The sequence below is a fragment of the Lingula anatina genome, chromosome 6 (assembly GCF_051362555.1).
Source record: "Lingula anatina isolate TDL-2025a chromosome 6, LinAna3.0, whole genome shotgun sequence".
NCBI classification, from domain to species: domain Eukaryota; kingdom Metazoa; phylum Brachiopoda; class Lingulata; order Lingulida; family Lingulidae; genus Lingula; species Lingula anatina.
Window position 1 is genome coordinate 13,139,259 of NC_141772.1, and position 12,145 is coordinate 13,151,403.

A 12,145-nucleotide genomic window follows, 5' to 3' on the forward strand; every position below is an offset into this window, starting at 1 on the left:
TGACTAAGGTATTGTATCTGCAACATTGATTGGTGGTTTTGGTACTACAGCGCCCTCTATTGCAAGGAAAGTAGACTAAACGTAGCAGACATCCAGCATTAGCAATATTAGGTCTCAAGTTTTTTAAAACATTTTTTGCGTTTGTAAAAAGTGCAAAATGTCAGAACACAAAGTAAGCCTGTGGAAAAGCTTCCTTTCTGGAGGGTTTGGTGGAGTTTGCCTTGTTGCAAGCGGTCAGCCGCTGGATACTATCAAGGTAAAAAGTGCAGTTACTTCTGCTGTAGAATAAAAATATCGCATCTTCACGAGGCCTACAGCCATCGCTGTACATTATACGCATGTTTCACCGATTCTGTAAAGGTTAAATCTGCAGTCTAATTATAAACATCTTGATATTTACTCTGCAGTGGTACAGTGAGGGCGAACTAACTATTTACAGTTATTTTAGACCAAATTACACTTTAAAAAGACAAATCTTAGGATTCTTGTCCAAGTTTAATTTGAAAAGTTTTTTAATTGGTTTAAACATCGGCTTCTTGTTCACTCTGTTGGTTATATTAATGAATCACATTATATACCTCAAAATAATTCATTAAATAATGGTTGAAGGTTGAACTAGACAAATATGTGGAGGCAAGTGGAGGGGGGGGTTAATTGGTGTGTGTGTGTGTGGGGGGGGGGGGGGGGTCCCGCAGACAAATAGTATGTAGCAAGAGGGAGCATGACAACCCTGCATTTTATGATTGATTTTCCAAATAAATATTTATGGTAGGTTTGATGACTTATCAGTCTAAGTATCTTTGACAAAACAAAACATCCATTTGAAATTAGTTCTTTTAAAGTTGAAATATGCAGAAAATCTCATTTGTAGGTGCGACTTCAGACTATGCCTATACCTAAACCAGGTGAGAAACCTATGTACACAGGAGGATGGGATGTGGCCAAACAAGCTGTAGCAAAAGAGGTGAGATGAGTTCAATATTTGCAATAAGATGCTATAACTTGCTGTAGAATATACTAGTAACCACATAGATAATTCTGTTGCTAAATATATATCCCTTTTTGTGTCTTAAAAAGCAGTAGTGATTTATAAAAAAAATTAAAAATCTCATGTAATAGTAGAAATAGTAGAGCTGGAAGCTTTGTAAAAAAAGTATAGCCCTGTGGAAAATTATGACTTTCAGAAAGTTGTATGCAAAGACACTCTTGTAACTGTACTGTATAAAATGAAAACATAACTATTGTGTCTCCAGGGTATCCTAGGTCTGTACAAAGGCATGGCAGCTCCTATTGCAGGGGTGACCCCTATGTTTGCCATTTGCTTTTGGGGTTTCAACATGGGGAAGAAGTTACAGCAGAAGCACCCCCATGATGAAATGACGTAAGTTATGGAGGATTGCCCCATCTAGTTATCCTCTTCCAGGGCCACTGATTGATTTTTTTCCCGAGATTTTCACAGATGATGTCTCTGGCTTAATATGGTCAATCTCATAATTGTGAAAATGTAGAAAATGTGCCTGTAATATCTGCCGCCCAGGTAGAGGATAGCGTCTAGTAAAGTTTATGCCTGGTTGATCATTTATGTTGAATGGGTTGTGGGTAGATGTTCTGTGTGAACTTATAATTAAAATTTATCTGTTGGTTATTTAGGGCCTTTTACCATTAGCTCTTGGTTCATCTGGAAGTAGGTGACTTTTTAATCAGTGGGGACTCTTAATTTTTTTTTAAATTTTTATCCCAGTAATTTGAAGTGCATTATGATTTTTTTCTGTTATACATTACCATAGAACAGATAGACAAATAAATTCCTTGTATAAAATATTTTATAAATTTTTTTAGAAAATGTATACAATATCTGTTCAATTTGATATATAGCAGAGAAAAGACTAAAGAAAATATTTGTCTCGTAGTCCGTTACAGAACTGGAATGCAGGCATGCTGGCAGGCGTGTGCACAACTGTGATAATGACCCCAGGAGAAAGAATCAAGTGCTTATTGCAGGTGTGTATATTTAATTATCAATTTTCATATACACATATTTTAACCACTTTGAACCTTATATTTCATTTAATTCTGAAACTGAGAGAGACTACCATGCTCTTTATTTTAGGGCACATTACAATGAAACTTGTTCTAAATAGAGCCATCCACATCCTGGGGTACTCTTGCTGAATGCAATCAGACTTACATGCCAACATACTCGTATCATCAAGAGCTTTTCTGTATTCTACTTAATGGCAAGAGGAAGTGTGTTAATCTGTTAATCTGATTGCAGAGTTGGATCGATATATGTAGAACAAAAGTGTCATTGGGAATGAGTCATTAAATCTGTGTTTTGTTTCCAGATTCAAGAAGGTTCCAAGGAAGTGTCCAAATACAAGGGACCACTGGACTGTGCCAAGCAGCTCTACAAGGAAGGTGGCATTAGAAGTATATATAGGGGCACTGGGGCTACTTTACTTAGAGGTACAGGGTTCTTTTCTTACTTTAAAATGATTGATAAATTTTGTAGGTCAGGGTAGGCACTCAGGTAAGAGAAAAAAATAGCCACCTTACAATTTTTTCACAAATTAGTAAGATTATTATTTTTTTGTTAAAGGGTTATATCTATTGTGTCAAATGCTTTTGCAAAATCCAAATAGACAGCATCGTCTTTTTTTATCTTCTACAAGTTAAATTCATTACTTGTGTTTGTGAGACTAAAAACTTGTACTCTTCCATAAGATTTTTTTTTGCACTTTCATTGAAGATTTGTTTACATAGATTCATTTGCTTACTCATGATCATGAGATATTATTTAACTTTTTAACACTTATTGTATTGCTTGAAGAGAAGTGGAATTTTGAATCATAAGTTCTGTTCAGTGAGCTTCTTTATTGAATTTGATATATTTATTTAATTAATAAATTAATTAATTATAATCTTTTTGCAGATGTTCCTGCATCAGGAATGTATTTCATGTCATATGAATGGCTGAAGAAATCTTTGGCACCAGAGGGAAAACAGTAAGTGTGAAACAAAATTATCTATGGAGCATTGTATAAATGCTGTTCTCTTCTTCCAGTGTATAGCATTGAAGTGGTGGTTTTGCATTTATTAATCTTTTTCCAAAGTACTTTTTGTAATGATGATAGTGAGAAGTTAAAGTCATAAGTAAGTAATAAGAAAGCCATATACAAGGGTATGGAGTTATTTGAAATGGTGAATCTGTCTCATATACAGAGAATATATATCAGTATGTTGCAGAAGATATTAACCTATATGTATATGAAGGTCGCATGATTAATCTAAGACCGCATTCACAACGATTTGAGCCAAGCTTTACAAATCCTGAGACTAAATATGGCGGACGTACATGAAAGGAAAACTGCCTAATCTTTTAATAGTCTCTCCGCCTCTCACACGCCTCCCCATGTGTTGTCCCAATGGAGCCGAAATTTAATGACTGTACCCCCGCAGGGACGATGCATGGAGAGGCGTGTGAGAGGCGAAGAGACTTTTAAAATATTAGAGGGTTTTTCTTTCATGTACGTCCACCATATTTAGTCCCCAGGATTTGTAAAGCCTGGCTCAACTCGTTGTGAATCGATCTAAGAGTGCATTCAGAGCAGTGGATTAATAGATTCTCAGATCAAATATGGCGACCCACTTAAAAGCTTGTCGCTTGATTCAGGATTAGACACTGAATAGATTTATATTGCAGTCTGCTTTATTTGATCCCTGGTTCTGTTAGTCCCCTGTTCTGAATGAGAGCAAACATTTCAGGAGTGAACTGAGTGTCCCACGCATTTTATTTGCTGGAGGTATGGCAGGTATATTCAATTGGATGATAGCCATGCCTCCCGATGTGCTTAAGTCCAGGTTTCAAACAGGTTAGTGCTCAAATATTGTTCTCTGTAGATGGATCCAACTCCGCAAGGACTTTCACTGAAAGCAATCAGTTTAACAGTCTCTTGAATAACTATATACTCTTTTTACCAATATGGAATGCTTATATGTATCTTGTGCAACTTATAAGCTCTCCTTCTCCCCATTTTAGCTCCAGAGGGCATGTACAAGGGTGTAGGAGATGTATTAAAGCACTTGATGAAGAATGAAGGCCCATTAGCTCTATACAAAGGTGCAGCCCCAGTGTTTCTCAGGGCATTCCCAGCTAATGCTGTAAGTGTTGGGGAAACTCCATTTAGATATTGGTTTTTAGTTTTGATAACTGAATAATACTGACCAGTTTGTATCCACAGGCAGTGGGCTACTTTAGAGGACCCTTCTTGTTACAGTTTTACTTAATATCAAAGTAGAGTATTTATTTTAAAAAATAGTATTACTAGTACATTGTTTGATTTGACAAGCATTTTTGAGTTGAATATGTGGAGTGTCACTCAAGGGCAGTAAAATTTTAGAACAGCAAAAATGGTGAAATACATAGACAATCCATTAAGTTTCTTAGTCATAGAATTTTAAACTCAACTTGTTCTTTATTTTACTCTCTTTCAGGCCTGTTTCTTTGGCTATGAAGCATGTCTGAAGTTCCTTAATTGGATAGCACCAGGTGCATGAAAACTCTTAGGTCATTAAGTCCTAGGAAATTGAAAAGTTTAAAGTAGTGTAGTTTAGTATCAACAGACAAAAGACAATATTAGCCAAAGTTTTTTTCTACTTTTATCTTACAGAAATTGAACTCATTGCTCAGTTGTTAAGTCCAACAATTTTGTCATTACTGTTATTTTAGTGCACTTTGTAGCAATGCATTTCTTCAAGGTTTGTAGGTGCTGGAAGATCAGAACAGTATTCAAAATATGCACATTAACAAATCAATGAGATAACATGAAGACAATAATAATTATAATTTGTTCGTTTTATTTCACTTCACTTGGGTGCAAAACTATGCCATAGAGAATGAATATCACAACCATGTATAAATGATTCAGAATTGATCTAAGAGATAATTAATACCTGTTTTACTATTATGCATTAAATGAAGGGAGGAAAATTCAGAATATTGCTTACAAGTAATTTGAAAGATACCTTTAAAATTGTAATTAAGGTTGATGAATGTTATTCAAGTTTTGTTTTTACGTTGTCTGTTATGATTTTTTTCTGGAAACAAAGCGCTACAGTGACTGCATCAAATGACCACATTAATTTTAAAGGTGTTATGAAACTATGCATTTTCACTAAATCAGTTGGTTGACAGGTAGAGATTCACTTTGAGGGGAGCAGGTAGAAGGAATGGGGGATATATCAAGTTTAAAAAAATGTGTGCAATTTATTAGCTAAACTGCATTAGAAAAGTAGTAGATTTGCACAAGTAAAAGCAAAATTATTATGAGAAAAAGAGATTTCATAACCTTATGTTGTGCTCAGGGTTCTGAGAGTTGTGTATGTAAGTATTTTTTCTACTATGGCCTGTTTCACAAATAAAAGTCTTTAATATTTGATCTTGGCTTAGAATACTAAAACCAGATAGTGGACCACATAAATTTGACTGCTATAGTAATCTTAGAACTTTTTATAACGATTGCCAACAAAAAATGTAGTTGACAGAGTTTATTACGCAGCAATTGACTTGGTTCAATGTCTGGGAAAAAAAGCTTTGCAGGGGTTAAGGCTTCTTGTGAAATTTAGCTTAGTTGGCTAAAATTCTAAGCAGACTTTGCTATGATTGATCATTTTGTGGGACAGGACCTGCACTCCACCGCGAGTCTAAATGTTCCTGTATGGCCTCAATACCCTAAGATAATAAGGAAAATGCTTTAAAATATTGCTTCACTACAACAAGGGAATGGGCTCGGTAAAAATTTTGGTTTAAGATGTAGTTATTTGACAGTGACTAAACACATACCAACTCAGATCTAGCATGATATAGTTAGTATTTTCAACTGTAACACCTAAGAAGTTTATAAAATCATACTCAGTCTTGGGGGATTTTTGTATATGCCATTACCTATGCGGCCAGTTTTTAAGACATAAATAAAACTTATCTGTTAAATATTTTAATAATTAAAATTCAGTAAAATAAATTCCAAATATATTTTTGTTGCAGGTTAGGGTCACATGGTCTTACTTTATGATAATAAAATTTGATGATATTTTATGTTTTGCATCTTGCATTTTATTTCATGACCAAAAAATCTCATTTTATGCAATCACCTAGAAGTCAAATAGAAAAATTTATGTTGTTCCACAAGTTTTTATGTACAGACACAGATGTGTCTGTACATATAGCCATCATCTGCGTCTGTCGTCGCCGTCGCCGTCGTCGCTGTCGTCGCCGCCGTCGCCGTCGCCGTGCACTTTTACCGATAACACGATAAGTGGAAAACCATTTTACCTTTTGACTTGAAACTTGCAGAACTGATGAATATTCATAATACGCAGGTCAAGTTCGAAAATCAGCATGATCGGGTCACTTTTAGGGAATTTATGCTGTTTTTTCACTTTTTTCAGCATATATGCAGCACCGATAACACGATAAGTGGAAAACCATTTTACCTTTTGACTTGAAACTTACAGAACTGATGAATATTCATAATACGCAGGTCAAGTTCGAAAATCAGCATGATCGGGTCACTTTTAGGGAATTTATGCTGTTTTTTCACTTTTTTCAGCATATATGCAGCACCGATAACACGATAAGTGGAAAACCATTTTACCTTTTGACTTGAAACTTACAGAACTGATGAATATTCATAATACGCAGGTCAAGTTCGAAAATCAGCATGATCGGGTCACTTTTAGGGAATTTATGCTGTTTTTTCACTTTTTTCAGCATATATGCAGCACCGATAACACGATAAGTGGAAAACCATTTTACCTTTTGACTTGAAACTTACAGAACTGATGAATATTCATAATACGCAGGTCAAGTTCGAAAATCAGCATGATCGGGTCACTTTTAGGGAATTTATGCTGTTTTTTCACTTTTTTCAATATAAATGCAACACTGATAACACAATATAAGAAAAACGGATTGGCCAATTGTCATTATACTCACAGGAGTGGTCAATCTTACTAAAACGCAGGTTGAGTTCGAAAATCAGCATAATCGGGCCATTATTTTAGAAGTTATACTGTTTTTTTTTTCACATTTCCTCAGAATCAATTATTAGGCATGTTAACAGTCTCATTATTTAACTAATAAGATGCCTAAAAGTGTTTGTTTGATATTTCCTGCATTTTTACAACATTGTTAGTTGATTATGTAAAAAACATGGTAAACTTGTTATCATGTATTGTGTAATAAAGTGTCAAAAATGGAAATAAACTCATATCATTGCAGTTTGTCAGATGCATTCATCCACTATGTTCAGAATCTCAGAATGGAGGAAGTTGGACATTTAACACTGTTCTATTGATACTTTTCCCATCTCATCAATTTTCTTAGTTGGTCATATAAAAATGGCAGTAAAATGTTTATTTTGTTTTATGTTTAAAAAGTGTTAAAAATGGAAATAAACCCATTTCAGAACAGTGCTGTCTTGTTTACATTTTGGCATTTTCAAGGTGTGACTTTGAAGTTCCATGGGCCTAAAGACCTTTGCTAGTCACATTTTCTGAATATCTGTGATAAGCTGTTAAACATTATGTAATATTGCATCAAAATTTGAAGAAACCCCTATTTTGGGCACTGCTTCCATGATGACCATTTAAGGAAAATCATGTCACTTACTGTTCTCAAACTTACAGGAAAGAAACATGGGACTAAAATACAGCTTCAGTAGGCAATGCAGTCTGTTTGGTATTTTTATTTATTTATTTATTTATTTTTTTTTTTTTTGGCAGTTAAACAGTTTTTTGTGAAAATTTAATTTTTCACATATTGGCATTTTCAACTTAAAAGACTTTAAAGTTCCATGATCTTGAAGACTTTTGCTTGTCACATTTTCTGAATGTCCATGTTACTAATATTTTATTAATAACATTTGATTGTCATTATGCTGTTATGTAAAGTTGCATCAAAATTTGAAGAAACCCCTATTTTGGGCACTGCTCCTATGCTGACCATTTAAGGGAAATCATGTCACTTACTGTTCTCAAACTTACAGGAAAGAAACATGGGTCTAACATACAGCTTCAATAGGCAACGCAGTCTGTTTGGTAAATTTTTCTGGCAATTTAACAGTTTTTTGTGAAAATTTAATTTTTCACTTATTTGCATCTTTATTTTCTGTTCTTTGTCTGTACATTTGACAGCTTTGCTGCCTTGTTATATTTTCATATTTGTATTGAGATGTCCTAATTGAGGAAATGAGTGGGGATATTTTTTTAGCCCATTTACCATGCTTTTTAACACAAAATATAAGAAACTTGGTTTTTCTATTCAACTTGTGAATTAAAGGGGGAATGCAGTTAGTAAATTAAACCTTATGGAAAATTTGTGGGAGACAGGCTCCACACCTTTGTTTCAGAATACTTACATCTAATTCCAACCTGATGTGTAAAATTAGAAAAAAAAATTTAGTTAAACACATCTCTATACAAGATATGATATATGTCAATCTGCAAAATAAACCAACCCAGAAGACTATACAATAGTTTTATTGACAGTGTAGTAAAAAGCATATCAACATATTTATAAAGTTTCCTTTGCACATCCTAAAAAGCAAAGGGGAGGTTCCCCTATTCCTCAATATGGTCTTTTCAACTTCTTTCTTATTTTTTCATTCACTATGATGTGTCCAAATACATTTTCAAGATCATTTCTTGAATTAAAAATATCATTAACATTGTCCTGACCAAATCTTTTAAAGGCTGGATAATCTTGAACATAGCTGTGTTTCACAGCTTGTGAAGTTCAAATGTTTAGATGCATAACGACCCCTCCCCCCCCCCCCCCCCACAACATGGTCTAATTTCTGCAAAAGACAAATGAAAGTTAATCAGTTTTCTGAACATGGCATCAAAATGTTACTTATCTGCAAATCTGTTTTATGTTGAATTAAATTTGCTTTTGTCCAATATTTATATTACACTCCTAAATAATTGTTGATTTTTTTTTCTGATAAATAATGTTCTAATAGCAATTAAAATTAAACATGTAGATTTATTTTAATAATAACAAGGCATTCAACTTAAATGAGAGGTCATTTACAAAGCAGAGATTATAATAATGCTATTATATTTTTTTCCAGATTCAGAATGGAATGGTTAAGGAATATAAACAGCTCCAACAATTTTATATACCTAAAAATTGCCATTTCTTAGGCTAATTAACAATTGTGACAATAATTTGTCAACTTCCTAAAACTTATTTATAGGTTATAAATTGTATTTATAGTGCTTGGCCACTGCACCTAAGCCACTTCAGCAGCTCTTCTACTAGCATTTAACAGAGCTGCTACTGTCAGCATTTGGTCTATTCCAGTTGTTTCAAGACAAAGACAAAACTGTAATTAAATCTGAAGTGCAGATTGTCATCATTTGACATTGGTGAGAGTCCCAGTTCACCTGACGACGGCCGTGTGATGAGCCTTAAATTAGCTCCAGTGTGGGATTTAATTACAATTCCACCTTTATCTAAGAAATAGTTCATAACAAAACACCGGAGAGAATGGTCTGCTCACTGTGTAAAGTCTGTGAACATTTTCCTTGTGTCCTTTGGAAAACTATTACTTCCATCTTCAGTGCAGTGAAAATTTGCTGTTCTGGAAAAAAATTATATGTTTATATTTTCCAGTTCTGTTCCAGTATGCTATTTAAAAAAATTAACTTGAAACTTTTTACATGAACCACATTCTAACAACACAAAAAAAATCTGATGTTGCAACTGTCAATTTTGGATAACTGGTGATTTCTATACCAATATAATTTTTTAATAAAAAATACACTAAAATAAATAAAAAACAAAAACACTCATACCATACTTATGTCATGCTAAAACCTCTTGAGAAATTCCTCTGCTGAGATACGTGCCCTAGAATTCACTGCCAGTTTCATTTCGCTAATTTCCTTGTCAATTTCCTCCATGAACTGAATGATGAAATCTACAATCTTGTGTTTGTACATTTGTTCCGTGTGGAAGTTGGTCACCAGAAAACTAATATCATATCCCTGCAATAAAGGATTTTGAAACATAATAAGACCACAATCTGGCTATGTAAGCAGGGGCGGATTTAGGGCGTCTTCTGGGTCTTCCGGAAGACGGTCAGATTTTCAAGTTTACATTGACTGGTATCTAATTTTTTCTGTCGGAAGACGGTCAAAAATGGAGGATGGATCAACATAGATAAATTGGAAGACCGTCAGAAAATAACTCTGGATCCGCCCCTGGTAAGCATCTGTGACAACATGGTTCCAATATTTTAAGATGAGAATATTTTCTCCTTTCATCAGTCTGACATCAAATAATCCATTTCCTTCTTAGTTGGTCAACTTAACATACAACAATACTATAGTCTATAGCACTGTCAGATATATAAGCAATTAAATAATTTAGATTGTGGCCATTATCATTACCAAGGCCTCTTTTACTGCAAGAAACATTACCTATGTGCTTGTAATATTGCTAATAAAATAATAGATAAATATGTCTGTTAGAAAACATTTATCCCACTTTTGTCAATTTGTATTTACTGTAAGGATTTCAGTTAAAGAAATTAATAGCTAAGTTAACCCAAAAGCACTCACCGCTACTGGTTTTCTTCTGAGAATAACAAAATTTTCTGCCCTCATCATCATAAATCTCATGAATTTGTGGCACAGAATTTTTTCAATTTCATCAGCCTAAAAAACATGCAAAATTATTCTTATCACTATCTTTAACAAAACTGATATGTTTCTTAAGATCAATGTAGACCTGTTAAATTTAACCTTCTATCAAAAAAGTTTGTTTTTGAGTAACTTTAAGAGAGAAGATATGTTTTTAAAGACATGGTTTTTCCCACTGAAGAATTTACTACTAATTGTTCTGCAATCTTAATTATGACTCTTTCTTTGTTCCTGCACACTTGGCCTTTGACATAAACTATTAGCCATTAACCTGTAAAAAGCAGAAATTTGGTAACAAATAGAAATTCAACATGCTCACCTGTTTTACTGCTATGCTAATCCTGAGTGAGTTGACTGAACCTTCTATAAGCACTTTTTCCTTCTCATTTCTACTGATTACTACTGGTGTAAGTAGCAGTTCCTTGCTGCTCCTGAAATATTAATATTTGCCATTAGCACTGTCATTTTTTTTTGTTTGTTTGTTTCATTCGCTGACATTGGAAAATATAATTGTGAATTACTTCATGATCATTATATGTGAGGAACTTTTCATAATCCAAAGTCATAAAATATAGCTTTTCAATCTTCAAACAGATGCATGCAAAACATATTCATAGGGCATAATTTTTATTCAATTCTGTTTCAATTTATGACAAGCATTAATTTAGTTTTCTGCAGATAACAGAACAGTGACAAGAAATTCCAACACTCACTTTACTTCTACCTCTGGTTTATTATGCCTTTCAACAACTTGTGAAGAGAAGTTTTCAAGGCACAGAGCAGCTGTTAGGGTTTGCCTTACAGCACTAAGATACGGTCTGAGAGTGGCAGACTGAAATACATAAAATATTGTATTAATATGATAAAAACATGACTCTTGCTAAACTTGACTTGACTCTTGCTAATTTGATAGCCTGATTTCAGAAACAGGAAGTGTCATTCTAAAATAACACAGAGCAACGACATACAGCAGTTGCTATTTAACTGATAAAATACAATTTAAACAAAAATATACAAGCATTTAGAAACCAGTGAACTTGAAGTTTAAGATTGACGCTAGGATGTTCAGCTTGAGGAACCGACTTCTGGTGAGTCAGCCGGCGAATTTATACCTTCACAAAAGTGTTAAGAACTCTTGTGATCTATAAAAATTTCGCATACAATTATTCTATCACTCAAAGATAATCGTTATTAATCCAATAATTTTAAATCACTGCTTTGATTATAGATAAAAATTGCAAAATAATAAAACAAGGAAGACACCCACCATCTCGAGATATTAGGAAGTACGCTGTTGGGCATGCGCGTCGACAACAGCGACCTCTACGGAAAGGAATGCACGCAACTTTCTACTTCCTGGAGATCAGAAACGAAGCACCATTTTGTTTGCAGTAGTGATTGAATCGCTTTGCAGTTTTCCGAACTAGATGAGATGTGA

At 34.0% G+C, this 12,145-nt stretch overlaps 2 protein-coding genes across 6 annotated transcripts; one reads left to right on the top strand and one right to left on the bottom strand.

Moving 5' to 3' along the window:
* Positions 1-55: 55 nt before the first annotated feature.
* Positions 56-6,094, top strand: LOC106175211 (mitochondrial carnitine/acylcarnitine carrier protein-like). Its single transcript, XM_013557103.2, has 9 exons — positions 56-256; positions 872-964; positions 1,254-1,381; positions 1,911-2,001; positions 2,346-2,466; positions 2,933-3,005; positions 3,766-3,872; positions 4,040-4,161; positions 4,495-6,094. Exons 1-9 carry the CDS (start codon positions 158-160, stop codon positions 4,555-4,557), a joined length of 897 nt encoding a protein of 298 aa, XP_013412557.1. The 5' UTR covers positions 56-157; the 3' UTR covers positions 4,558-6,094.
* Positions 6,095-8,522: 2,428 nt separating this feature from the next.
* LOC106175209 (actin-related protein 2/3 complex subunit 4) lies at positions 8,523-12,063 on the bottom strand. 5 transcript variants are annotated; one of them, XM_013557098.2, is made up of 6 exons: positions 11,975-12,063; positions 11,421-11,539; positions 11,027-11,138; positions 10,627-10,722; positions 9,867-10,050; positions 8,523-9,647 (listed from the first exon to the last, which is right to left on the bottom strand). In XM_013557098.2, exons 1-5 carry the CDS (start codon positions 11,975-11,977, stop codon positions 9,874-9,876), a joined length of 507 nt encoding a protein of 168 aa, XP_013412552.1. In that variant the 5' UTR covers positions 11,978-12,063; the 3' UTR covers positions 8,523-9,647; positions 9,867-9,873. The 5 variants fall into 5 exon arrangements, with proteins under 5 accessions (XP_013412552.1, XP_086870800.1, XP_086870799.1 ...); XM_087014674.1 differs by having other exon boundaries at positions 8,523-9,639; positions 9,864-10,050; XM_087014673.1 differs by having other exon boundaries at positions 8,523-9,644; positions 9,864-10,050.
* Positions 12,064-12,145: the final 82 nt, after the last annotated feature.

Excerpts from the sequence above, each read along its gene's own strand:
- LOC106175209 (XM_013557098.2), bottom strand. Across the intron at positions 11,139-11,420 it reads AAACCAGAGGTAGAAGTAAA|GAGCAGCAAGGAACTGCTAC; the intron begins GTGAGTGTTGGA and ends TTAATATTTCAG. Across the intron at positions 10,723-11,026 it reads TTAGCATAGCAGTAAAACAG|GCTGATGAAATTGAAAAAAT; the intron begins GTGAGCATGTTG and ends CATGTTTTTTAG.
- LOC106175211 (XM_013557103.2), top strand. The coding sequence starts at position 158 with ATGTCAGAACACAAAGTAAGCCTGTGGAAAAGCTTCCTTTCTGGAGGG. Across the intron at positions 2,467-2,932 it reads TGGGGCTACTTTACTTAGAG|ATGTTCCTGCATCAGGAATG; the intron begins GTACAGGGTTCT and ends ATCTTTTTGCAG. Across the intron at positions 4,162-4,494 it reads GGGCATTCCCAGCTAATGCT|GCCTGTTTCTTTGGCTATGA; the intron begins GTAAGTGTTGGG and ends ACTCTCTTTCAG.